The 25,321-nt window shown below is 59.6% G+C and overlaps 2 protein-coding genes across 2 annotated transcripts in view; both read left to right on the plus strand.

Moving 5' to 3' along the window:
* The window catches only part of LOC119106103 (obscurin), a 35,115-nt gene extending 21,418 nt beyond the window's left edge, over positions 1 to 13,697 (plus strand). Inside the window, exons 28-44 of the mRNA XM_037229699.1 lie at positions 303 to 408; positions 700 to 817; positions 1,202 to 1,450; positions 2,010 to 2,240; positions 3,129 to 3,273; positions 4,250 to 4,447; positions 4,802 to 4,911; positions 5,199 to 5,354; positions 6,391 to 6,536; positions 7,117 to 7,281; positions 8,336 to 8,519; positions 9,458 to 9,625; positions 10,143 to 10,257; positions 11,042 to 11,222; positions 11,923 to 12,148; positions 12,508 to 12,613; positions 13,245 to 13,697. Of these exons, the coding sequence (XP_037085594.1) occupies positions 303 to 408; positions 700 to 817; positions 1,202 to 1,450; positions 2,010 to 2,240; positions 3,129 to 3,273; positions 4,250 to 4,447; positions 4,802 to 4,911; positions 5,199 to 5,354; positions 6,391 to 6,536; positions 7,117 to 7,281; positions 8,336 to 8,519; positions 9,458 to 9,625; positions 10,143 to 10,257; positions 11,042 to 11,222; positions 11,923 to 12,148; positions 12,508 to 12,613; positions 13,245 to 13,373 (2,733 nt within the window). The 3' untranslated portion in view covers positions 13,374 to 13,697. The remainder of the gene's footprint in view (positions 1 to 302; positions 409 to 699; positions 818 to 1,201; positions 1,451 to 2,009; positions 2,241 to 3,128; positions 3,274 to 4,249; positions 4,448 to 4,801; positions 4,912 to 5,198; positions 5,355 to 6,390; positions 6,537 to 7,116; positions 7,282 to 8,335; positions 8,520 to 9,457; positions 9,626 to 10,142; positions 10,258 to 11,041; positions 11,223 to 11,922; positions 12,149 to 12,507; positions 12,614 to 13,244) is intronic.
* Positions 13,698 to 15,457: 1,760 nt separating this feature from the next.
* Positions 15,458 to 22,391, plus strand: LOC119106104 (adenylate kinase 9). Its single transcript, XM_037229700.1, has 9 exons — positions 15,458 to 15,982; positions 16,436 to 16,926; positions 17,017 to 17,245; positions 17,978 to 18,286; positions 18,717 to 19,493; positions 19,725 to 20,888; positions 21,303 to 21,619; positions 21,785 to 21,929; positions 22,317 to 22,391. The coding sequence occupies exons 1-9, from the start codon at positions 15,458 to 15,460 to the stop codon at positions 22,389 to 22,391; spliced, it is 4,032 nt and encodes a 1,343-aa protein (XP_037085595.1).
* Positions 22,392 to 25,321: the final 2,930 nt, after the last annotated feature.

The raw sequence follows: 25,321 nt of genomic DNA on the forward strand, positions 1-25,321 counted from the left end.
ACATTCCGTCTTGTTGACGTCATTGAACAATTCATCATGCGTCTTGCTCAGTGCACCCGCAGTTTTTTTGTTTATGCATTAGAAGTACCCTGGCATTTTGTGCGAGTTGTAGTGCGGAAATCTCCCCGTAACGGATCTAGCAGCCTCCCTTGCTCGTGAAATCAAACATATACCGCGTGATGACTGTGCGTCAGGTGAGATCACAAGCTCACCGCGTGCACGCTTCCCCGTGTTTTTGGTGTGATTGGTCTGTTGCTGCCGCGGCCGAGGCTGACCGGTGCGCCTGCTGCCCCCGCTCCCAGCCTGGCGACATCCTCTTCACCCGGCCCGGCGGCGACGAGATCAAGCTGATCGACTTCAGCTACTCGCGCCACATCAACCCGCAGAAGCCAGAGCGGCTCGACTACGGTACGTCGTCAGCCCAAGCCGGGGGTAAAATGCTGGTGCGGGCCGGGAGTACTATCTCAAAATAATGTAATCAAATTTGAATCTGTCAAGTTTTATGAATCTGGGCATACTGATGTGTATTTTGCATAGGCAACTGATGTGTATTTTGTATCAAGGGAGCCGAAAATGATTCGGATTGAACATGCTGCACATGATGATTGCACTTCATACGTTGGTGCTGGCGGCACTGAACAATGTTGTTCCTACCCGTCGCGCATGTGACGTATGCCTGATTTCACGTCGACCTCGCAGGCATGCCGGAGTTCGTGGCGCCGGAGATCGTGAACAGCGAGTGCGTGGGCCTGCCAGCCGACATCTGGTCGGTGGGCGTCATCACCTACCTCCTGCTGTCCGGAATATCGCCCTTCAGGTCAGCCGCTCCGCTCAGCTGCGCTGCTGCCACGCCGTTCAGCCGCAGGCTTCTGTTGGCTCGCAGCTTGTTTAAAATAATGTTTCTGGTCTAATTATGGATACTAGTACCCAAATTTGCAAATTAAAACAAGTGAAGTGGTTTTAACGTGGTGGCAGAAGACTCCTTTATGCAGGCATGAGCACTGCACTTTTCAATAGCTGTCACCGATAACGGTTGTTTCAAATCTGGGCTCAACGCTGAGGGATGAAAAGCAGGACTAGAGTGTAGGGGGAATGGTGTCGCGCTGAGGGGATTTGTCGTAAGCCTCAGTGATTTGTCAATGCACTCGAGAACATTTTCACTCGCGAACCGTTCCCCACGCCGCCACCTTACGTCATCCAGAGGCGAGAACGACCGCGAGACGCTGAAGAAGATCCAGAGCGGCGAGATGGACTACGACCTGGACGCGTTCTCGGGCGTCTCGGAGGAGGCTAAGGACTTCATCGCCAAGCTGCTGGTGTTCGCGCCTGGCGAGCGCCTGGACGTGCGCAGCGCGCTGAGGCACCCCTGGCTCAAGTTCGCCGACCACGCGCCGCCCACCGTCAAGGACGTCTCCACGGACCGGCTCAAGATCTACCTGGAGAAGTTCAGGTGAGATGACCTGGAGGGACGGATGGGCGCGGAGGGATCGGAGCGGCCGCCTCCGCAGGTGGGCCCGCCGAATAGCTGACGGTGTTCACTGCCGATCATTTACTCTCCCGTGACGGATATTTGCGGTTAAGCATGGGGGCGTAACTGGCATATCATCCTAAAAACTGCATCTAACCATTTGACTTCATACGTTTGAGAACACTGCACCGTAGTCCTGTCGAGAACGCAGCTGTTCTCCAGCGTGCCTCGCATCCCACGTGCTGGCTTCGCCGATCCCCACGCTCCTGCCACCTCATTGCCGAGGATCGGCGTCGTACCGCGTCACGCGCCGCGCGTCCTGTGCCGTCACGTGCCACGCGCCCTGTGCCGTCACCTGCCTCGCGCCCTGCGCCGTCACGTGCCGCGCGCCCTGTGCCGTCACGTGCCGCGCACCCTGTGCCGTCACGTGCCGCGCGCCCTGTGCCGTCGCTGACGCGCGCCCTGTGCCGTCGCTGACGCGCGCCCTGTGCCGTCGCTGACGCGCGCCCTGTGTCGTCGCTGACGCGCGCCTCCTCGCCAGGGACTGGTACCGGAACGCCTCGTGCCGCACGTGGTTCCGCCGGCGGCCGCTCAGCTCCGCGTTCACGCACCCGAGCTGCATGGTGTACCCGCCGGACGTGGTGTACACGCCGCCGCCGTCGCCGGAGCCGACGCGGCGCGTCAAGTGGCAGCCGCCGCGCCTGGAACCGGACGGACCCGACGGGCACGAGCCCATCGATACGGAGATCGGCTGGGTCGGCACCGAGAGCCAGTGAGTGTAGGGGGGAGGGGGAGGGGTACAGAGATCGGCTGGGTCGGCGCTGGGAGCCTGTGAGCGTAGGGGAGGAGAGGAGGGGGGAGGGGGGTAGAACAGAGATCGGCTGGGTCGGCACCGAGAGCCAGTGAGTGTATTTGGAGGGGGAGGGGTGCAGAGAGCCAGTGAGTGTGGGAGAAGAGGGAAGGGGTACAGAGATCGGCTGGGTCGGCACCGAGGGCTAGTGAGTGTAGGGGGAGGAGGGAAGGGGTACAGAGTTCGGCTGGGTCGGCACCGAGGGCCAGTGAGTGTAAGGGGAGGAGGGAAGGGGTACAGAGTTCGGCTGGGTCGGCACCGAGAGCCAGTGAGTGTGGGGGAGGAGGGGAAGGGTGCAGAGATCGGCTGGGTCGGCACCGAGAGCCAGTGAGTGTAGGGGAAGGAGGGAAGGGGTACGGAGATCGGCTGGGTCGGCACCGGGAGCCAGTGATTCAGAGGGTTTGGAGGGAGAGACAAGTTAGGAAGAGCACTCCGCCGCGCCCCAGGATTGACGACAGGTTTTCGAACACCAGTGTTAGTGGCAGAGGTGGCAGAGAAAATTGTTGCGTTTGGTACGGTGGAAAGGGAGTGACGACATTTCGTTGTCAGAGCTCGCGCGCAGACGTAACGGGCATGAATCACGGACGTCCTTCTCTGGCGGTCCCGAGCTAGTGGTTTTTCCCGTGGAAAGCCACTCGCTTAGCCATGCCGCGCATACTGCAGGCTTGTACCTGATCAGATCAGCTCGCATATTTCCAGGCATGTACCCTCGTTCGTTTCACTGACCCAGTGCCGTCCGTCCCCAGCTACCAGCAGGGCCCGGACGCTTACCCGCGTTCGTTTCACTGACCCCTTGCCGCCCGTCTCCAGTTACCAGCAGGGTCCGGACACGTACCTGCTGCAGCTGCGCGACACGGGGCTGCCGTCCCGTCTGCGCGAGTACATGAAGGTGGCGGCCGAGCGCTCACCGTCGTACGCCCGGCGCGGCTGCGAGGACCCGCTCTTCGACCGCTCGGTGAGCCGAAATAGCCGCTGGGGGTGGCCGGGGAGGGGGCACGGCGCTCTGAATCAACACCAGCGTCACTTCTGACTGCATTCTAGCGCGAACGTAAGAAGTGTTCTATCGCCTGCTACAAACCGACGTCGCCGTCTTTGTTTTGCGCTCGGCTGTTAGCATATAGACGATGTCCTGCAGATGATGTTTTCGATCCAGAGAGCGCGATTGCGCGCCTGTTATTACAAAACATGCCACACCAAACGGCTGTTGCGACATTGGGATGCAGTGGAGAGTTCGTTCTTCTGAACGCAGAAGCTGCCAGGGCCTTACGCGTCAAGGCGTGACGCGGCAGGTCCTGACATATAGGTGGCGCTGGCGCTTACACACTGAAAAGGTGGCGTTAGCGATGTTATATTTACCAGTCTTCCCTCGACCAGCGTGATGCAGTGCGCGGCAGAGATATGTCGGTAGTATTCAGCTGTTCCCCAAAGCAGTGGCCACGTGCCGTTTTTAAGCAGATTTCTTCATTTCACGGCATGATTCTTTTCATACTTTACCCTAGAGGGAGGGTGGTGTGCCCTCCTTCGCTTTGTAAGCCTGCCTGTCCTATCCTGGGCTACTGGAAGGCTCAGCCTTCAGGAGCTTTTATGTCGAACGTAAGTTTCCGACATGTTAAGATATATCACTTAAGTGGTGAAATTAAGCGATAATTGGAGCGTTTTTAATTTCAGGGTTGTCTGGAGTTTTGTCATAGTACTCACATATACCTGCTAGATAATACCCCCACACCTACTCGATAACGTCGTTTAACCATCACATGGTGTATTGAGGGCCAGTTATCATTATGAGCGCCAATAATGCCGAAAATCGAGAGCTGAAGGCCTTTCTTACCTACATGGAGACCACTCAGCCCCATCACCGTCTCCGTTTTCCATTGGCCCGCGTGCCCCGGCCCCGTCCGTCGGTCATCACCACCCCGCTCGGCCCTCCGCAGCTGCCGATCGTGCACGAGCGGCGCCGCTTCACCGACATCATGGACGAGGAGATCGACGACGAGCGTAAGACGCGCATCAGCCAGTACGACGCCGAGGCGCGGCCGCACGTGCCGCGCCGACTGCGCTACGAGATGGGCACGCGCGCTGACGCCGTCGTCGAGGCCGAGACGCTGCTGGAGCAGCGGCGCGACGGACAGGTGGGCCGCCAGGCGGGCGGCGCCCGGCGGGTCTGGCGGACCGCGGTCTGGAATGGGAGGCAGTGCCCATGGTTGTAGTTGGTGGTCTTTGAGCGACTCTTCGGACAGATAAGAGATGTTCCTGACTCACGTTCCGTGGTTTTCAGGACTGCGTACTGTGTCATTTTGTGGTAAGCGGCTGTTGTTTAAAATCGCCAGCGTGGCTTGTGTGCTGTTCTACATTTGCATACTTAGCGCTTTTACTTCGCTACACTTTACCTTGCTTACTCGACTTCCTGAAGGTCCTTTGTCTTCGCTAGTTCCGTAGAAATGCTCGTCTTTGGTACGCTGACGGTGGTCGCCGTTATCCCGCAGTTCCCGTTCTTCCGCGAGAAGCCGTCGGACACGGCCATCCAGGAGGGGACGCCGTGCGAGATCTCCTGCATGGCCGTCGGAGAGCCCAAGCCAATCGTGCAATGGTTCAGGTGAGACCCTACCTGCCTCACCATCACCAGCTGCTCCTTCCCCAGCTGCTCCCTCTACCCCCCCCCCCCCCCCCCCCTCCCTCCCAGCTGTTCCCTCTCCCCCCAGTTGCATCCCCGGCTGCTCTCCAGCGATGCCCGTTCCATATGAGCTATATCGTGAGCCACTGTCAAGCACAAAAGTAGCTTATCTGCGACGCGCAGCGCATGGTAATCCTGCACCCTGACCTAGCGATCTCGCCTTGTCCACATACGTGCCACGTCAGCAACAACCCCGTCCGCTTCGACAGAAATGACATCGTGATCGGCGAGACGAAGCGGATCAAGATGGTGGAGGAGGACAACGGCCGGTCGCGGCTGCGCTTCGAGCCGGCGATGGACTTCGACCAGGGCGTCTACAAGGTGGTGGCGCGCAACAGCGTCGGCCAGACCGTCACCAAGTGCCGGTGAGGGGTGCACGCCGCCGTCGGACGGTGTTAAGGGCGGCATTACCGGATTCAGCTCATGCCGCTCAGCAGCGAACGCCGCCGATGGAGTATTAAGCTTGTACTCTGCCGTCCTAGAGATGCGCGGACAGATGATGCGTCGGCCCGTATTTTAACGTCACAAGTAAGCGAGCGCACGATGCCCCGCCGTCTGCCAGCGCTGTGATCGCTGCCAGCTGCGTCCATTTTAGCTTGCTTATTATGGAGAGCAGGTGATTTAATGAGATGCCGTCCCCCATCTGCGTGGGACCTGCTGAATAAAAGATTTCAGGTCTGACAGTATACTTTCACTCTGTCCCGCCTCGGACATCGTTATGTACCCGTTTATGACGTAAGCCAGCGGTATCAAGTAATTAAAAGGTGGATAATGAATCCCGATGGGTTCGGCTAGAAACAGCATGTTCTAGTGTTATCTGTTCGGCTGGCCCGACTATAGTTCCATCTAAGTCTGCTAGATTGAAAGTGTGGGCGCATTCAAGGTTATGGCACAGAGTGAGCTGTATGACCCGTGTCTCTCTCTAACAGCTTGCCTGGGCAGATTTTTCGTGGATTTTGTGCGTCTGGTGGATCAACGCTTGTTTTGTGCGCTGTCTCCACGGTGTGTTCAAGAACTCAATGCCGGTCTGTTGAAAAGGCCCCTGTCTTGTGACCCGTCCACACAGTCTGTTCGTGGGCTCCGTGCCGGGCCTGGTGCCGAACTGACCCCTGTCTTGTGACCCGTCTCCGCAGTCTGTTCGTGGGCTCCGTGCCGGGCCTGGTGCTGAGCTGACCCCTGTCTTGTGACCCGTCTCCACAGTCTGTTCGTGGGCTCCGTGCCGGGCCTGGTGCTGAACTGACCCCTGTCTTGTGACCCGTCTCCACAGCCTGTTCGTGGGCTCCGTGCCGGACCTGGTGCTGAGCTGACCCCTGTCCTGTGACCCGTCTCCACAGCCTGTTTGTGGGCTCAGTACCGGACCTGGTGCTGAACTGACCCCTGTCCTGTGACCCGTCTCCACAGCCTGTTCGTGGGCTCGGTGCCGGGCCTGGTGGACATGCCGGAGCCGGTGGAGTACTCGGACACGGAGGTTATGCTCCGCTGGAAAATCCCGCAGGACTCTGGCCACACTCCCATCCTCGCCTACGGCCTGCAGGTCAAGCAGACGTGTGAGTGACCTCGGTCCGGATAAGCCGGAGGACGTCGGCAGAGCGCGCGTATCGGAGTAGGAGTTTGGGCTTTGAGGAGGTGTGGGTTTGAAACTTGCTGCGGGCAATGTTTTGCGACCTTCAAAGGCGTTCGGCGTGGGAGAGCGTGTCCCAAACGGACCGTAGTGATCACTGTTGATTGCCATGTTTTTTTGGGTAACGTTTGGCAAGTACCGCCGTATCTCTGTGCTCCCGTAGGATATTGGTTGCATAAGCGATACGCTGCCTAGCAGCACTGCAACACATTCTGTGGCTGTTTGGACCACATATCTCGATTTTACGACACATGTGACGGACATATGCAAACGCTCCGCGATCTAGCCGACCGATTGTACTGAGCTCGTCCGAAACGGTCCGTGCCGTCAGCTGACAGACCAAGTCGATTTTACTACGTGAATACTGTAGGGGTCTGCTGTGCGCCGTACACTGTTAGAATGTTTGCAAATCGGGCCTCAGTGGCGTGCGCCGTGCGGTGACTGTTCCCATTAGAGACGGATGCCGCCATTTCGTCAGCTGTTGATGAGTACGCGTCTGTGCCCAGTGGACCACGAGTGGACGGACGTCGCCAACAATATCGACCACGAGTTCTTCTGCGTGCGCGGCCTGACGCCGGAGAGCAACTACCACTTCCACCTGAGGGCGTACAACAAGTTCGGCTGGGGGCCTTACAGCGTGCCCAGCCCGACCGTGCGCACGCGTAAACTCGGTGAGTCGGGAATCCCCAAGTCCTTCCGCAGGCGCCTTTGTAAGGCGATGATGACCATGTTCACAGTCACTAAAGACTTTTGGCCAGAGGCAGAGGTAAGGCTGCTTAGCCTTTGCCACTCCGAGAGGTAAACCCGGGCGGCTTCTAACCGGTCTGATCCACATAGCAGTTAATCCCTTCGGCTTGTGACGCTCGGGGCAGAGGAGCGCCCACTCACGCCCACCTGAGCCGTCGCCAGGTCACTGACCTCCGCCCCCAATCCTTGGCTGGCTCCGCGTGCCTACCGGGGCCGGATGTTGTGGGTCATCACCCTCGGCGCCCCGTGAGGGGGTGAGATCATCCGCTGGTGCCGAGTGAGGAACATGTGCGCCGTCTCGTCCTGCGCGGGCGCCCTGTGGGTGGGGGACTTTCTGGGCTAATCGGGCAGCAGCCCGACGCTGGGCTAACAGCTGACCGGGATTACCGACTCCTCAGTTGCCCAGCTGAGAGCGCCGCCGTCTGAACGAGCGCGGCACGACACTGCCGTATTCCAGATGAAGCCGGCTCGATGCTCTTGTGTGGGAGCGACAACTTTTAAATGTTATCCCATATTCCTGTTCGTTGAGGGCGCGATCATGCATTTTCACCCGATGCAGGGCACCATTCCCAGCGATCTCCTCACGCACCCTTGCGCAACAGTTAAGCGTTCGGAACGTTGTATGATCGCCCCACCCCACTCTAAACGCCACCCCAGCTTCACTCCCACTCCCAACCAACCTCCACTCCTATTACCTTCCCCACCCCCATCCCCATTTCCTATCCGCAGCGCGCTCGTCGCTCTAAGGAGCCCCACATCGCTCCCGTCGCTCTGAGGAGCCCTCGCCTCACTTTTGTCGCTCTGAGGGGCCTCCGTATCTCTCCCGTCGCTCTGAGGAGCACCCGCCTCGCTCCGGTCGCTCTGAGGAGCCCTCGCCTCGCTTTTGTCGCTCTGAGGGGCCTCCGCATCTCTCCCGTCGCTCTGAGGAGCACCCGCCTCGCTTCCGTCGCTCTGAGGAGCCCCATCGCACGTGCGCAGGCTGGGAGCGCAAGGTGATGGTGACGAAGGCGGAGAAGTACCTGCAGCAGCTGACCGAGTCGGGCCGCGCGCCGCTGGACCTGGAGGCACGTCCGACGCTTGACTACGCCGTCGAGGAGACCCCGGTGGAGCTGACCGACGGCTCGCCGGAGGGCAAGTACAGCTTCCTCGCCGAAATCAACAGGTGAGCCGGGGGTCGGGCTGGGCTGCGGCGAGACACGCACGATGTGAAAAACGATGCTGTAACCGTCATATCCATCCCAGTGAAGTTCACTGTAGTACAGTATCTTTAGTTATTGCACTCGCTGGCAGTCTTCACTCTGTCGTCTCGAAAAAGACGAGTTCCAGCTAAAGCGGGCTACGCATCACAACCAGCGGCCACTGCCGCGGCTTTAACGAGCTCCATCCGGCCCAGCGTCGGTTAAGCCAATGCGTCGTCAAAGCAAGACGGTTTTATATAGCCTGCTGGAACTGAATGATCAGGATGGAATGAATGCTTGGGCGGCGTCCGCCTCCGCCTTAGACTTGAGAGCTGAGCGCGGGATTCTGCTACTCCGCATTAGTCAGTTTACGGAACAACGCAATTGTGAAGGTGTCGGCGCTAAGGTGTCTTCTAGGAAGGCGACACCGGTGCAGCGCTAGCGGCGCTCCGTATGACGCAAACGTGTCGGAAGTAGAGGCGTGTGTCGTAGGCACTCTTGTCATCTCGCTATTGCAGGTGGCTCCGCTTCCCAGGGGCATGATGTGGGTGAACAAGCGATGGCTCATGTTGAGCGAATCCGGGAGATTGACATACGGGCTTGCTGTAGAACGAACTCCCCTCGCCTCGCCTTCTCTCCCCCTCCCCTCCACTCCGCTCCACTCCACTCCACTCCATACCCCTCCACTCCACTCCATACCCCTCCACTCCCACTCCACTCCCCTCCACTCCCCTCCACTCCCGTCCTCTCGCCTCGCCTCGCCTCCCCTCGCCTCCCCTCGCCTCCCCTCGCCTCCCCTCCCCTCCCATCCTCGTCCCATCCCCTCCCCTCCCCTCGCCCTTCTGTTTTGGCGCGACGCCAGCCGTGCGCCGCCGCCCTGGCCCCCATGCTGACCCGCCCTCGTGCCGGGCCGTCGCCGCAGGGGGCGGTTCTCGCTGGTCGCCAAGTGTGTGGAGACGGCCACGGACCAGGTGCGCGCCGCCAAGATCCTGGAGGCGGGCGAGGAGACGAGGGACGCTGCGCACGCCGAGTTCCGCGCGCTGCGCCACCTGCGCCACGAACGCGTCGCCGCGCTGTACGACGCCTACAGGTGAGCCACGGGCCACGCCTAGGCAGAGTGCCCCTCCCCCTTCGAGGGGACTGCTTTTTGGTAGGCGATGCTTTTACTGCTACTTCCAGAATTTGGATTTCATCTCACCCCGCCCGGTCCAACATTATATGACGTTGCATACCTCAGAGCCACTTTTCAGTTCAGATACGAGTACTGCGTGGTCGCAGATGTGGTCATTTCGTAAAAGGGTCGGAATGCTACGGAACCGAAGCTCTCTCCACGGCGTACAAAGAAAGCACACGCCAGGGCCGGTCCCTAAAAGGACGCGGCTGGTTGCGGCCCCAGTCACCCCGAGGCGCCCGACTCTCGCTCAGCTGACTGGTCGGAGAGAACTCAGCCAAACATCGCGTAATCTGATACGGTCCCGGCGCGATTACAAGGTACATGCATTGGGCTCCAAGTTACCATACATGGCGGTATGACTTCGCTGCGATGTACCATTCATTCAAAACTGCCCGTCCAACCGTGTGAGCTGACTGACTCGATCCGCCCGCAGAATGGACACCAAGTACGTGCTGATCATGGAGAAGCTGCAGGGTCTGGACATCCTCACCTATTTCCAGCTACGCCACGAGTACTCGGAGAACATGGTGGCCACCGTGGTGACGCAGGTGGGCTCCCGAGAACGGCGTGCTTTTCAGAGCTCGTCGTGAACGGACGGATCGTACCGGCTTGCTCCGGGGGTGCATGCCAGGCTCCTTGCTCTTTCGCGTTCAGAAGACGCCTGGCGAAGGAAACAGCGGCATTTGGAGGCGCATTTAAACTGGGCAGCATTGAGTGACAGCGGTCTTGTGTAGCCTACAACGCGACCAAGCTTGCCAGCTGACGTTGCCACCGTGGACTGTGATGTGAATATCAGCGCAGGCCCCCCTGCAGTGTGCTGAGAGATCGCACCGATCGCTAACACAGTTTGTTTATTTGTTTGTTTGCTTGCCGAAACGACCGCGTGCTGGTTCTCCGGGTTGCGTGTGGATCTCTCCTGCCCAGCAGGGGCCGGACTGTGAACGCCCCGAGCTCCGCCGATCTCGACTTTGACTTTGACCTTGTCTGGTCCCGGTGCGTTTGCACTGATCCCCTCTCCTAATGATGCAACGCCCTCTAACAGCATGGAGCCGGCAGCGTCACGTGCACCTTATACGCGTGGCTACCGGTCTCTGACCGGCAGAGATCAGTGCCAGCGGGGTATTAGCGGACATTAGCCTGCGCACCGTGGCGGGCGTGGCGCTGGCAAACTATTACCGCACGTGAGCTCACGCACAGTCACAGCCACGCCGTTATTGATCCGATGCCAGCTGCTGGCACCTCACCGCCGACACGCGACCACCGGGAGGCATGTCCCGGGTCCCCTCGAGCTTCCCTGGGTGGAGGCGCCTGAGCCCGCGCCGGCGGCCGCAGGTGCTGGACGCCCTGCAGTACCTGCACTGGCGCGGCGTGGCGCACCTGGACCTGCAGCCCGACAACGTGGTGCTCACCACGTGTCGCCGGGTGGACGTCAAGCTGGTGGACCTCGGCTCAGCGCAGCGCGTCACCAAGCTCGGCTGTCGCGTGCAGCGCTGCGGCAACCTCGAGTACTCCGGTAAGCCCCCCCCCCCCCCCCCCCGTTCGGAGTGTGACGTCACCGCCCGGCGGCTGGCGGGCAGGCCGGTGCGCGCCGGTTTTGATGAGAGGTCCGCAGGCAGGCCGGTGCGCGCCGGTTTTGACGAGAGGTCCGCAGGCAGGCCGGTGCGCGCCGGTTTTGAAGAGAGTCCCGCAGGCAGGCCGTCCGACGCGGTGGGACTCTCCCGGATTACCCCGAATGTGGGACGGCCCGGCAGTCCTGGACTACTGCGTTTCCAGGCAGAAAGTCTTTGGAACCCGGACGACCAGCCGGTTGCGTTATGCTGGGTCACCTGTAGCGCGCACTATGTGAGTTGATTTACCGCGGTACGGCATAACTGAGCTTCAGGATGGTATGCGACAGCGAATATATGATACGTTAATGCGGTACAACATTTACGATGTATGATATCGTACTGTGATCAATCGCATTGCATTTATAGTGCCGGCTGCGTTTAATGCGACCAGATTGAAAAGCTCGATATAACCCGAGAGAGAAAGATGATGACACAGACACGCAGCTTCGCCACGAGATGTCTCAGCAGGAGTCGCCATTGTCTACCGTGAGTCCTGTTCCGACGTCCTCAGCCGGTATCGCTGCTACTAACACGTCACCGAGCGCTGACACCGGCGTCCGCGTCGTCCAGCCCTCTGACACCGCCGCCTCCTGCCTCCCGCAGCGCCCGAGCTGCTGGCCGACGAGCCGGCCTTCCCGATGACGGACGTGTGGTCGCTGGGCGTCATCACGTACCTGCTGCTGTCGGGCGTGACGCCCTTCCACGGCGACACCGACGCCGAGACGCGCCAGAACATCCTGTTCGTCCGCTTCCGGTTCGAGTACCTGTACCGCGAGATCACCACCGAGGCCACCCGCTTCCTCATGCAGATCTTCAAGCGCGCACCGAGGTGGGTGGCGGCGGCCGAGCGGGCGGCGGCGGCCGAGCGGGGGTGTCGGGAGACGCGGCTCGTTGCGGCCGCTCGTCACGCGTCCGGCTGAAGGTCGGAGAAGGTCGTCCGCCGCGCGCTCGGATCAAAGACGGCTTGGGGCGCAGTTCCGGCTGCGGATGCGGGCGCGGTTCTAAATCAGCCGCGCCGGACGTGCCCGGTATGCCGGCCGGAGCGGCCGCATCGCGCTGGGAAACCCGACCCGGTCGCGCTATGTCGCGTATCTGCGAGGCGCGTGGCCGACGTGCTTCGCGTGTAGAGCGGTGACGTGCCCGGGCGGGTGCCTCCGCCTGCCCTAACGAGGTGACGCCCGTTCGCAGCAAGCGGCCCACGTGCGAGGAGTGCTCCGAGCATCGGTGGCTGCTCTCCAACGACTACATGCTGAAGCGACGGGAGCGAGCCGTCTTCTTGGGCAACCGGCTGCGGGTGAGAGGCCGTCGACCGACCCGACGCGAGCGGGCGGGCTGAGGGGCCGCCCCCACCCCTTCCCGGTGTGCTGAACCGCACACAGATTCCGTGCGGACTGCTAAAGGGAAGTGGAAAAAGGGGGTTTGTGAAGTGAAGGCTGTAAAAACTGTGTAAAGGGGACTCTGGCAATGGTTTGATAAAGCACGGGTATTATGGAACAGCATGGAAGAGGATTATCTGTAAGAGGACTGGTAAAGGGGATTGTGGCCATAGCTTGATAAACATGGGTGTTATGAAATGTTGTGTTATGGGAAACAGTATGAATTGATATATAGTAGTTAATTGATTTAGTATCTATTGCTTCGACTTTGGTACGATTCAGCTGCCTCGTTTTTAAAGTAGGTGAATTACACGATAAAACAATGTGCGGATCGGTATAAATCGCTCGTTGTTTTCTTCGTCGTTACCAACCGTCACAATTTCGTGACAAAATACTGTCTTGTTCAGTGTCTTTAACCACCGTTTGAAACACGAGGTCATTGGTTAGGTGTTGGCAATCTGCGGATCCTGTGCATCGCACAAGACGTGATGGCGCCGTCCCTGCCGTGCACTCGTTTGTCCAGCGTCGCTCACCGTCTCCGTCCGCCAGGAGTACTCGGAGAAGTACCACCGCGAGAGGTTCGAGCAGGCCACCCAGAGCCCCGACCTGCTCTCCGGCTTCGGCATGGGCCTGTCGCGCTCGCTCAGCGTCGAGAACAACGCCTACACCACCTTCTAGTGACGCGGCGGCGGCGAGGCCGCCCGCGCCGTCGGGGAGATGTCGACCGCCCGCGTCCTGTCCCGCACGCGACCGCGCAGCCCAGTTTGTCAGATGCACTCACCCTTGTGCCACCTCTTCTTCAGCTCTTGTCTCGGTAGTTCACACGCTAGGAAAGTTGTCCGCTAATTCTCGTCCGCCAGAAGCCTGCTGTCGACGATCGCTGGAGCTGGGTGTTCTCCGACGCGCCGACCCGCGTGAGAGTTGGGCGGTTTGTGGATATGGTGAAGGTTTCTCTCCGGGTGTAACCGTATGCGATATATTGGTAATACATCGCTGTATAAAGGAGAGCGTTTTTATGCAGCGGGTGGCAGGAGAGGGCTAGTGTCGGGATATGAACCGCTCGCATGGCATTGACTTAGAATATGAGACCTCTAAAACGCATAATTTAAAAAAAGTTATCAGAGCTCATGGCATTACATACACACACACACACACACACACACACACACTATATATATATATATATATATATATATATATATATATGTATGTATATATCCAAAACTGTCATTTTAAGTCCAGATAGCGATCATTTTATTCAACCAATCCGGATCATTTTAAATGCAGATAATCCATATATATATATATATATATATATATATATATATATATATATATATATATATATATATGTGTATATGTATGTATGTAAAACCAACTGTCAAAGGACGTCCACGCCCAGGGTTTGATGTGGGCTATGAAACCGTGTGGCAAGAACAACCCATCATCAACCCATCCGCGGGTGTGGCGGTGTGAACAGACGGTGCAGCTAAGGCATGGCTATCTGGATTTAAAATGACAGTTTTGTGTATGCATGTCAAGGGTGCGCGAAATCCCACCGGGAGATTCATGCAACAAAGGTGGCACGACGGCCCACGAATGCAAATATATTCGCCGCGATGGGTTAAGTAACGGCATTACGAAGTTGACTTCCGGCTGTGACGAAACAGGTCATAACATTGGATCACCGCATCCTGCAAGGATTCCGTCGCGGCATTCCCAAATGTCGTGACATTCAAAGATCGCCCTCCAGGAACGCGGGGGACGGATATAAGATCCGAGAAGCCATAATTCATCATTAATAACATCTTCCGTAGAGGACGATATCTGAATGTCATGACATTAGAGAATACCACGATGTAACACTTAACGTCACACTTAAGGCAATGCGCATGTGGGGTCACAGTCGCCACGGGCTTCACATATTTCACAAGTTCCTTTGATCTCACGGTGATGGTATGCTTTGTGTGCTCCCGTAAAAGTGATATGCGCAAGAAAGGCTCTCTATCTCCGGCATTATATAGTATAACGGGACTCCCATGTGATCAGCAAGTCTTCTCAGTTATGTAATATATATATATATATATATATATATATATATATATATATATATATATATATATATATATATATATGCTTGGCTACGTGTTTTATCGACGACTCCCTGCAAACCGAAGGTCCGTTATTCACAGCGACAAAATTCACAGCATCCGTTAACGATCGCGTTCAAAGAGGCGCTCGAATAAGCACTGCGCATGGCAAATGCTCAAATTACGTTCCAACGGAGTAGTGCAACAAGGTCTGAGAGATAGGAGGTTTCAGGGCAGACGGAACGGGTTAAGATGTGTCGCAAAGATTAAAATGTTAAGCTCTTGTGCGATATCCACAGCAGAGCACGGATAACTCGCCACATTTTTAAAACTTGTCATCCCCGTGGTTTGCTGTGATTTGCATTTTTCTCAGATGAGCATTCAACAGCTGCAAGAATGAGTGATCAAAATACACCAGGATCTACTCCGAGTAGCTCCAAACCTGAATCAGCGCAAAACATTGTCCAAACTATTGTCACTCCAGCTCGCAGCAGTTCCGTTACCAAGTCGACTGGCGCTCAGGACACAGCAGGAGGAAGTGGCGGCGCGTTAGATACGCTGCAACCCGGCGGCCTAGTGTCGGATAGGCCGTCCGGTGCATTGGCGTTCAACTTCTTAACGGGTGCCCAATCAGACCTGGCGCACCAAACCCGCTCCAAAGTGGAGAGCTCAATGACGTGGTCGCAGCACGAGGCCCCGAACCCACTCTTGTCCGAAGGAGAACCTTCCGATCCCTCCACCACCGACTTCAACTACGCCGCCTACGTGCGCGAGCGAGCTGCCGTCAGTAAGCAGTACATCAGCGTGGAGGAGAGGAAGCCATCGATGGAGCCACAGGACCCCTTCAACATGGACGCCGCCGAGGAGCAGCTGCTGAAGAAGCCGCCGACCAGCTTCATCGTCATCGGCAAGCCGGGCTCGGGCAAGACGACGACGGCCAGGCTGTTGGCCGCCTGGTGGCGCACGATCTACATCAGCGCCGACGACCTGGTGGAGGATATCATAGGCAACAATTCCGAGCTGGGCGACAGAATGCGGTCACTGCTGACCTCGGGCGCCTCCGTCCCGGAACAGCTGATTGTGGCGATGCTGAGCGAGCGACTGAAGCAGGAGGATGTCCTGCACTACGGTTACGTGCTGGATGGCGTGCCCTGCTTGTCGGAGAAGGTGCTGTCGCACCTGGATCAGCTGAAGATGGTAATAGAGTCACCGCTTCCTCCAACGGTGATAATTCATTTGAGAATTTCGGATGAGGATCTCATGGCACGGATGTTAACATACCGGGTGGATGAAGAAAAGGGTCGGTTCTATACCTGGATATATTACACGGACAAGCCGAAGCCACCCAAGAAGAAAAAGCCTCCGCGAATGCCACTTGACGATGACGAGGAAGAGGAAGAACAAGAGGAAGAGGAAGAAGCCGTGGTTGAGGAGGAGGAGGCAATGGAAGAAGAGGAGGAGGAAGAAGAGGAGGAGGTGGAGGAGGAGGAAATAATTCCAGAAGAAGACGAAGAGGGGGCTGAAGGTGATGCAGTCGAGGAACACGAAAAGACCTTCAAGCCAAAGAAGAAGAAAAAGCCCGCCAATCCCCTAGCACCAGCTCCAAAGGCCGCCAGAGACCGACTGCTGCGAGTTCCGGAGGGCCACCAGTCCGAGTTCGCGTATCAACTCGAGGCGTACAAGTCTCGCCTGATGCTCCTGCTCGAAGACTACATGACGAACCACAGTCCCGAGTTTCTGATCGAGATCGACGCCACGCTGGCGCCGCGTGCGGCGTTCGAAAGCCTCAAGCTGCGGCTGGCCGTCCTGCCGGTGACGCGCGCCCTCGTGCCCGTGCGCCTGCTGGAGGAGGGCGGCGAGCCGCCGCAGGTGACCGCCGAAGACGACCCGGACGAGATCACGCACGTGCTCTCGCACACCAACCCCATCTGTCTGCGCTTCAAGTGGACGCCGTCTGACTTCGGCGTGACGTGTCCGGTCAGCATGAAGCAGGGCCGCGTCGTGCGCGGCGACCCGGCCTGCGCGGTCGGCTTCCTCAGCCACTTCTACGTGATGAGCGGCGCCGACACGCTGGCGCAGTTCATGCAGTGTCCGCGCCGCTTCTTGTCCGGGCCGCCGCGGCTGCCGTGTCGCGTGATCGTGTGCGGTCCGCCGGCCAGCGGCCGCAGCACGCTCGCGGCGCAGATCGCCAGCTGCCGCTCGGCCGACGTGATCGACGCCGGCGCGGCGAGCGCGCCGTACCTGGAGGAGAAGCGGGTGCAGTACAGGGAGGAGAAGCGGCAGGAGAAGCGGCAGGCGCTGGCCGAGTCCTTCGCGGAGAAGAGGAAGGCCGAGCAGGAGGAGGCAGAGCGACTGAAGAAGGAGGAGGAGGAGCGACTGAAGACGGAGGAAGAGGAACGGCAGAAGCTTCAGCAAGAGCAGGGGTCAGAAGGGCAGCCAGATCAGAGTGCAGCGCCGAAGGCGACTGCTGACGGAGAAGAGACGAAAGAGGATGGTTCTGAAAAGCCTCAAGACCCTGCAGATGGCAAGGACATTGAGCCCGACGAGACTCAGTCGCCGAATTCTGCAGAGGACACGAACAATGCACCACCAACCCAGTCGGCCGAGGCCACCCCGGAGTCCGGTGGAACCTCGAGCGCGAACGTCACACCCGACGCTGCGGACTCAAAAGACACTCCGATAGCCCGGTCGAGCCAGTCTGTGAAGCCTGCAGAGTCGGGAGCCGGTGGCGGCTCTGCGTCTGCAGAGGGGGTGTCAGGTTCAGCGGACCAGGTCTCTCCTCAGTCACAGGTCACGAACCAGTCTGTGAAGTCTTCAGAGTCGGGAGCCGGCGGCGGCTCTGCGTCTGCAGAGGGGGTGTCAGGTTCAGCGGACCAGGTCGCCTCCCAGTCACAGGTGCCCGATAACGAGCCAGCCGCCTCGACAACATCAGCCGCGCCAGCTGATGCGGGCAGCCAGGATTTGGCCGAAGCGAAGAGCGCTGACTCGGCCGGCTCAGTCGCCCAGGCGGGCAGCCGAACCAGCACGCGGGCACCGGACCCTGACGCGGTCAGCAGAGCTAGCTCGAAACCTCAGGGCGTCGATGGTGCCAGCGAGACAGTGTCTCGAACCCAGAGCGCGAACGAAACCAGCAGGACCAGCTCGCAGCTGAACTCCGGCAGCGATGAGCCGGCCGAGCCGCCGGATCCGGAGGTGGAGGCGGCGCTGCTGGAGTACGGCCCCGAGCTGGAGACCCTGGTGCAGGACGTGCAGCTGGAGCCGGCCGACTGGCTCCGCGTGCTCCAGGAGACGGTGGCCGAGCGCGAGCGACAGCGGCACGCCGCCTCCGAGGACACGCCCGCGCACGGCGGCTGGGTCATCGATAATATGCCCACCGAACCGGCGCTCTGGTCGATGATGCAGCAGGAGAAGTTCGAGTATGACGACCTGGTCTGCATCTGGGATGACTCCGATGACTTTCTGTTTCTGCAGGACTATTTCTATCAAGAGCACAAGGAGCAGGTGAGCCAGAGCATTGTCGCGACAAAGACCGCCGAAGAGCAGGAGGCAATGCAGAAAAAACGAAGAGATGGCCCAGAAAATGCAAGAACAGGCGAACGCAGAAGCGGAACGTCAGGAACAAGACGCAGTTAGAAAGCAAATGGAGGCCATTATGGGGCAGAACAATGCGGACGGTGTACCGCCTCAGACAGATGCGCCATCAGAACAAGCAGATGCAGAGAAGCAGGAAAAAGAGAAGCCCGATGACGAGTCTGCGGGCCCGCAAACGCTCTCCATTGGTGGAAGCCAACCGACAAATGCTAGGAAGGCAAAAGAAAAGGCGGAAGCGCCTCCCAGCGTCTCGGGCGAGCCGACAAACGACGCGGACAGCCTCGAGCCGAGAGAGGCGGGCAGCGACGGCCAGATGTCGACGCCGCTGGTGCCTCCCGAGCCGCCGCCATCTTGTCCGATGATGACCGCGTACAAGGAGACTCTGGCGAGTTTCGCCCAGGACTGGAGCGCCGTGCGCAGTCTGGCCGAGCCGCGCAACTGTCCGGAGCCGATCGTCCTGGCCCTGGACAAGGTGACACGAGCCGGCACCACGCTGCTCGGCATCGTCAACGAGCGGATGCAGAAGAACTTCAAAATGCAGGCGAGAGAGCTGACCAGCGACGAGCAGCTGGAACACGACTTCGGCGACGTGGACGACGAGGTGGAGGAGGACGAAGCAGAAGCGGTGGAGGAGGAGGATTTTGTGGAGGAAGAAATCAAGGACGAGGCCAGCGAGGACATCGAGGAGGCCAGGTCAGATCTGAAGCGGTTGTACGGCGAGACGGGCAAGTTTTGTCCGGTGGTGTACTCGCAGTTCGGTGTGGCACAGCCGGGCCGGCGAGACTTCGCTGTCGGCTACCGCGGACAGCTGTACCTGACCAGCTCGCAGGAGGCGATGGATGCGCTGGTGGCTGAGCCGGAGCGCTACATACCGCGCGACGCGTGTCCTGCGCCGCCGCCGCTGCGGCTTGTGCTCCTGGGCGCTTACGGCTCGGGCAAGTCGGGCCGCGCGCAGCATTTGGCCGAGAGCTGCGGTGTCTTTTGCATTGACTACCGGGAGCGGCTGCAGGAGCTGATGCAGCTGCTCGGCCGGCCACGGCTCGGCAAGCACTCCAAGATAGAGGTGGCCGGCGAGGGGGCCATCGCCGAGGACATCCAGGACGTGCTGGCCGAGACGGCGCGCATGCGCGATGAGTTTGAGCAGCGCCAGGCCGAGCGGCGCGAGGAGCGCGCCGCGCTGGCCACCGGCGGCGAGAACTCCAGCTCGGACACGCCGCCGCCGCCGGCGCCCTCAGCGCCGACCGACGCCACGGCTGACACGCCGCCGGGGGATGTCGACTCCGAAACGGCGGAGGAGGCCGAAGAGGCGGCGCGCCGTCAGGAGCAGGCCGGCTGGACGCCCTGGCAGGTGGAGGTGGAGGCGTACTTACAGGAGGAGCTGCCCTCGCTCTCGCCCGACTCCCTGGACGAGATCGTGCGTGAGTGGTGGGAGAAGGAGCCGTTCAAGTCGGTCGGATTCGTGTTAGAGGGTTTTCCCGCGACACCAGACGACCTCAGCTACCTCACTGAGCGTCATCTGTTTCCGGACGCATTTGTGGTCTTGGTCACGGACCCGGAGCAGACGGTGGAGCGCCTGCTGAAGGGCTGTATGGAGGAGTGGGAGAGACAGATGGACGCCTTCAAGGCGAGCCTGAACAAGGCTCAGGAGGAGAAAGCCTCTGAACGCTTGAGGGAAATTGAGGAGAGACGAAAGGAGCTAGCGGAAGACATCGAAGCGAAGAAAAAGCAGCGCGAAGAAGAACGTTTGCTACAACTGCAACAGGCGGCGGCTGAGGAAGGAGATGAAGAAGGTGACTTGACTGACGACGAGCCTCCAGAGGGATCTGATGCGCTTACACTCGGGGAAGAGGGAGGAGAGGAAGAGGAGGAAGTGGATATAGAACAGATAATATCAGACGAATTCCCCGAAATTGAAGATAATGAATTGTCGTGGGAGACAAAGGAGGAAGCCAAAGAGCGCATTTCCGACATTCTCAGACAGTGGCATGAAGACGACACTCAGGCACTCGAAGCCCTAAGAGAAGTGGCAAAGGAGGCCAACATCCCCTGGCTTGAGGTCGACGCGAGGAAGCGCGGTCACATCGTGGACTACACGCTGGCCAAGGCGGTGGAGAAGTACACCAAATACCGCGTCGGTCTTATGCAGCGGGCGTACCCCATCGGCACCAACATGGCCGCCCGCCTGCTCGACACAGGCTACCGCCAGCTGAGCAAGTTCGGCAAGCAGTGTCCCGTGACGCTGCTGGAGCGTGGGCTCATGATGCCGCCGTTCAACCCGACCCAGAAGCGCCCGTACCCCGTCATCTTCCGCCGCCACATCTACTACTGCGTCAACAGCGATGCGCTGGACAAGTTTGTGGCAAACCCGACGATGTACACGGCGCAGAAGGCGCCGCTCTACCTCATCCCGAGCCGGGTGGCTGTGCTCGGGCCGCCCAAGTCGGGCAAAACGGCCGTCAGCTGCGGCCTGGTGGCCCGCTACGGCCTGCAGCGCGTGTCACCGGGCGAGGCGGTGCGCGCCCTCCTCGCCCGCTGGCCGCCCGTCCAGCTGGCGCAGCGCGCGCGGCGCCACCTGGAGGACGGCCAGGCGGTGCCCGAGCCGCTGGTGGTGTCGGCCGTGCAGATGGCGCTGCTGTCGGTGCCGGCGCAGGTGCACGGCTACGTGCTGGACGGCTGGCCGCAGTCGGAGCAGCAGGCGCGCGCGCTGACGGCCGTCGGCGTGCTGCCCTACCTGGTGCTGGAGCTGCGCGCCGGCACCGCCACCACCGCGCGCCGCGCCCGCCGCCAGGAGAACTGGTTCCGCGCCGAGCAGGCGCGCCTGGAGGCGGCCGCCACGCGCCGGCGGCCGCCGCCCGAGGAGCCGCGGCTGGAGCAACCGCGCGCGCACTGCGTACGGCTCGCCTGTTGGCGCGCGGCCGCCGAGCAGCTGGCCGATCAGTACCGCCGGCTGCACGACAACGTCGTCACGGCGGACGCCGACGCCAGCCTCTGGGCGGTGGAGAACACCGCGCGCGAGGCGCTCGAGGAGCGCCTCCGCGGAATCTACCGGTACCGCGAGTGCACGGCGGCAGGCCGCGCGGCGCCCGTCGGCGCGCTGTGCATCACGCCCGACGAGCTGGCGGTGCGGCTGGGTCCCTACCGGCACTACTGCCCCGTCTGCTGGCGCCAGGGCCGCCTGGTCGACCTCAGCGCCGACCGTCGGCTCGCGCACACCGTCGAGCTGCAGGCGCGCTTCTACCGCACGTGCAGCGCCGAGCACGAGGAGCTGCTGCTGGCGGACGAGGCCGAGTACGTGCCGCCGCGCGCGGCGCCGCTGCCGGCAGAGCTGCCGCGCCGGCTGTCGGTCCTGGACACGGCCGTCCTGCTGCCGAACATGGCGCTGGCCTTCGGCGGCTTCTGCTCCGTCAGCTACGTCACCGGCGGCCACCGGTATGAGGCGCTGGTGGCCGGCTCGGACAAGCTCGCTGTCGGCTACCTGCAGCAGGTGTACCTGTGCGCGTCCGAGGACGCGCGCGAGAAGTTCATGCAGGAGCCGCGTCGCTACTGCGCCTGTGTACTACCCAAGAAGCGGCCGCCGGCGCCGGAAACCAAAGCTGCTGCCGCCGCCGCCGCCGCCGCCGCCGCCGCGGAGGCCGAGCCTCAGCTGGACATCCGCCGCCTGCCGATGACAGGTTATCTGGAGCAGGCGCTCGCCCACCACCTGGTGCGCGTGCTGACGGCGGCGGCGGCGCGGCGTCCCAAGCACCCACGCCTCTGCGTCACCACCTCGGCGCTCGTGTACGTGGCGCTGCTGCTCAAGAGCCGCGCCGTCGTCGGCGACTGCCAGCGCGACCGGCTGCGGCGCCGGCTGGAGCTGTTCGACGACGCCTGCCGGCTGGTGGACCGGCTGGGTCGGGCCGTGAACACGACCGGGTCGGACCCGCGCCGCCTGTCCGCCCAGCTGCGCGACGACGTGGAGCGCTTCACGACGCTGCTGGACCGGCCGAAGGAGGAGATCTACCAGGGCGACTGCTGAGGCAGACGCGGATGGCGGACGGAGTGAGAGCGAACGGCTCTGAACGCGGCAGTTTGCCAGGGAGACTGCTGGAGAAGGCCGCGGACAGATACCGAGGCGGTGACGGACGGCCTCATCTCAGTTGGCGGCCGCCGCCGCATGCCGGGGCATTGGAGCTGAAAGACACTTTCGCCCGGGTCGATTGGCGATGGGCCATTGGTAACGAATCACGTCTAAGCTCTGCTAATAATGGAACGTTAGCGCCGGATGGCTGGGTTCGATTTGATTCGATTTCATTGTGTTGCTTTGCATGGCTTGAACGAGTCTGCTGCCTGGCTGGCCTCAGAAGACAACGGCACATCGTGTAGTTATTGCGATGCACGCTTGGTGCGTCATCCAGTGGTGGGACGCAGGCGGATCGTATCTCCCGCTAACGACGCAGTAGTGCATAGACAATGCGGCAACGAACTACAGAAGCCGGACTATCTGATGCGGATGTCGGGCCACTGCAAAACCGCGCAGGGCATTGCCGGAAGTTTGAGTCTGCACAGCAGCTCCTAACCCGTGAAGAAACTCTAGATTGGTTAAGAATCTGCAGCAGAGCCACGTAACTTGATTTCTGCTCACAGTCACGTGACGGTAACACAGCTTGGCTGAGTGAAAGTAGCTCAATCCAGTCATGTCATGATGCGATAGAGAAGTAAATATCCCGAAGCGGGACGTGAATTTGGTACGGCGCGACGGGGCGGGCTGGATTGTATATGTATTCAGGTTTGTGCCTGTTCAGTGTCCCGTGGTTTAGATGACAAACATTTGCTTTCTGCTTAACGACAGCTGATCTCCCTTCAAAACAGCGGCTCGCGGGTTTCGATGAACCTTGAGTGGATTGGTCGCCGAGGAGGAGTTTCAAGGAACCATCCTTCGGAACTCAGCCGTTTTCAACGCCTGAAATCGCCTGCGGTTTACCCCGGTCTCGTGTTGCCAAGCCTGTGTTGCCAAGTCTCCGGCCGATGCCACGACTTATCGAAGATGCACTCTGTCTCATTTCTCTATCGCCGAAGCACACCAGGCCATGAACCTCCCCCATCCCATACTCATGCATTCACACACCGCGGCGAAGATTCGCATCCGCGGCGCACGCGCTGTCAGCGCCGCAGCGGCGGTCGATCCGCCGCCGCACCTCCGTCTCGCGCGGCGGCCGGTCTTTGTCAGCCTCTGACCCACCTTTGCCGAGCTGGCCTGCTTTGCGCTCGGCGACAGTCGTGCAGGGAGAAAGTGCACCGCCGACCTAGGCCGTGAATGCCGGGCGGAGGCGAGCTCACATCCTGTGGAGCCGGACACGCCAGCGACGTTTCACTTTCCGACGCTGCGACGGTGGCGCCGTGCCGCGGCCGTCGCCGCAGGCAGGCGGACGCCTGGCGGCAGCCGGTGAAACTAGGAGGATGGGCGGTAGCAGGCGCCGCAGCGGAGCGGAAACAACGTCAAAAAATGGCGCGAGGGTGAATTTAATAAAAAGATAAACTGGTCACGACGATAATGAACCACTAAGTATATCAAACACAAACGCTGGTGGCGTCACACACAGCAGCGTATGGCCCCCCCGACAGTGACGTAGTCGCGTGGATGGGGATTGTGGCCCGCTCCCTCTGGAGAGGTGCCCCCTCCCGTAAGACCGAAGGCCCCAATACTCTTTTGCTAATAAGTTATCCATAGGGCTTCTTAACCACCAATAATGGCTCTCAAGGCATTCAAATGGGACCCCAGGCCTAAAAAGTTCCACGGAATTTGAAAACAGGGCCCTACAGCAAAGAATGTCGAACTCCCTGAGTGAAAATATCCCATATGCCCCGATGTGGCTCCCCCTGGGTGTAAACCTGGCCACAACGCTAACCCCCAATCAAAACAAAGGACACTTGCATTGCTTCAAAGCTGAACTGCCTGCAAGTTCCCACAACACTGTTTATGTTTAGGTTTCATCACACTTAAACACTCGATCACGCTTAAACACTCGCCATCCACCGCGTTTGCCTCGGTGCCCGTCGAAGCCTGCCCCCCTGCGACAGCTCTCCTCTCCGAGCGCGCGCTCATGTTGACGGCCATCAGTCGTGAGCCTGAGCCCGACCACGCGCTGGCTGGAACTCCCGCCCGAGCGTGATGTGAGCGCGATGGTGACGTCCCCGGTGAGGATTATCTCAGTGGGGTAGCCTCCGGGGCCCATGCGGTTCCACATGGACGCAGTGTCACACCACTCTCACCCCATTCATTAACTCCACAGGTGCGAAGCAGTCGCGAATTTCAGAAAGTGCTCTTGCCTGAGGAAACCAAAAAACTTGCGGCATTTTTTTCTCACTGCAGGAACACAGAGCCAGACTGTCTTATAGAAGCCCGAGTTAGGTAGGAGCAGGTATGACCAATATTCCAGCGGAATATCATGTTAGACCCCATGTAGTCTGTTGCATTGTTTTTGACGCGCTGACACACTGCGGAGTGACCATACCTGTAATGCATTGGTGAATTGAATGTCATCTATATGTTACGGCATGGCTTTTTCAGGACACGGTTGAGCGTATACAAGAAACGACGTTCTGTGCCTGCTTCTGCAACTGAGGCACCTAAATTATTTATTGGGATGCTGGAAAACATTGACCTGAAAGTTGCGTATTAGGCGGAGACAACACCAGATTAAGTTAGTTGTGTGGATACACACTGCTTCTCAAAGGAAAGATAGCTTAACTTCCTCTGGTGAGAATAGCAAAACAACCCTTTCATGCCTTCGGATTGACCAAAAAATGACCAGGAATATCCGCTGATCCAAAAGCCCAAATCGCCGTGAACTGTCTGAGACGGTGGCCATGTTGCTCCTGTACGAAATGGAAACTTTACAGTGATGTATGGCTTCCCCGCTCAAGTTTTACAGCGGAAAGATCTTAGCCATACCGTGCGTGGGATCA

Source organism: Pollicipes pollicipes, unplaced genomic scaffold, assembly GCF_011947565.3.
Source record: "Pollicipes pollicipes isolate AB1234 unplaced genomic scaffold, Ppol_2.1 Scaffold_6138;HRSCAF=7277_pilon_pilon_pilon, whole genome shotgun sequence".
NCBI lineage: Eukaryota > Metazoa > Arthropoda > Thecostraca > Pollicipedomorpha > Pollicipedidae > Pollicipes > Pollicipes pollicipes.

What these genes read in the sequence shown, in the direction of transcription:
- LOC119106104 (XM_037229700.1), top strand. Translation starts at nt 15,458, where the DNA reads ATGACGTGGTCGCAGCACGAGGCCCCGAACCCACTCTTGTCCGAAGGA. An exon ending in AGGACGTGCTGGCCGAGACG is followed by an intron (nt 19,494 to 19,724) that starts GCGCGCATGCGC and finishes ACGCCCTGGCAG; the next exon opens with GTGGAGGTGGAGGCGTACTT. An exon ending in CGCGTCGCTACTGCGCCTGT is followed by an intron (nt 21,930 to 22,316) that starts GTACTACCCAAG and finishes CTGTCCGCCCAG; the next exon opens with CTGCGCGACGACGTGGAGCG.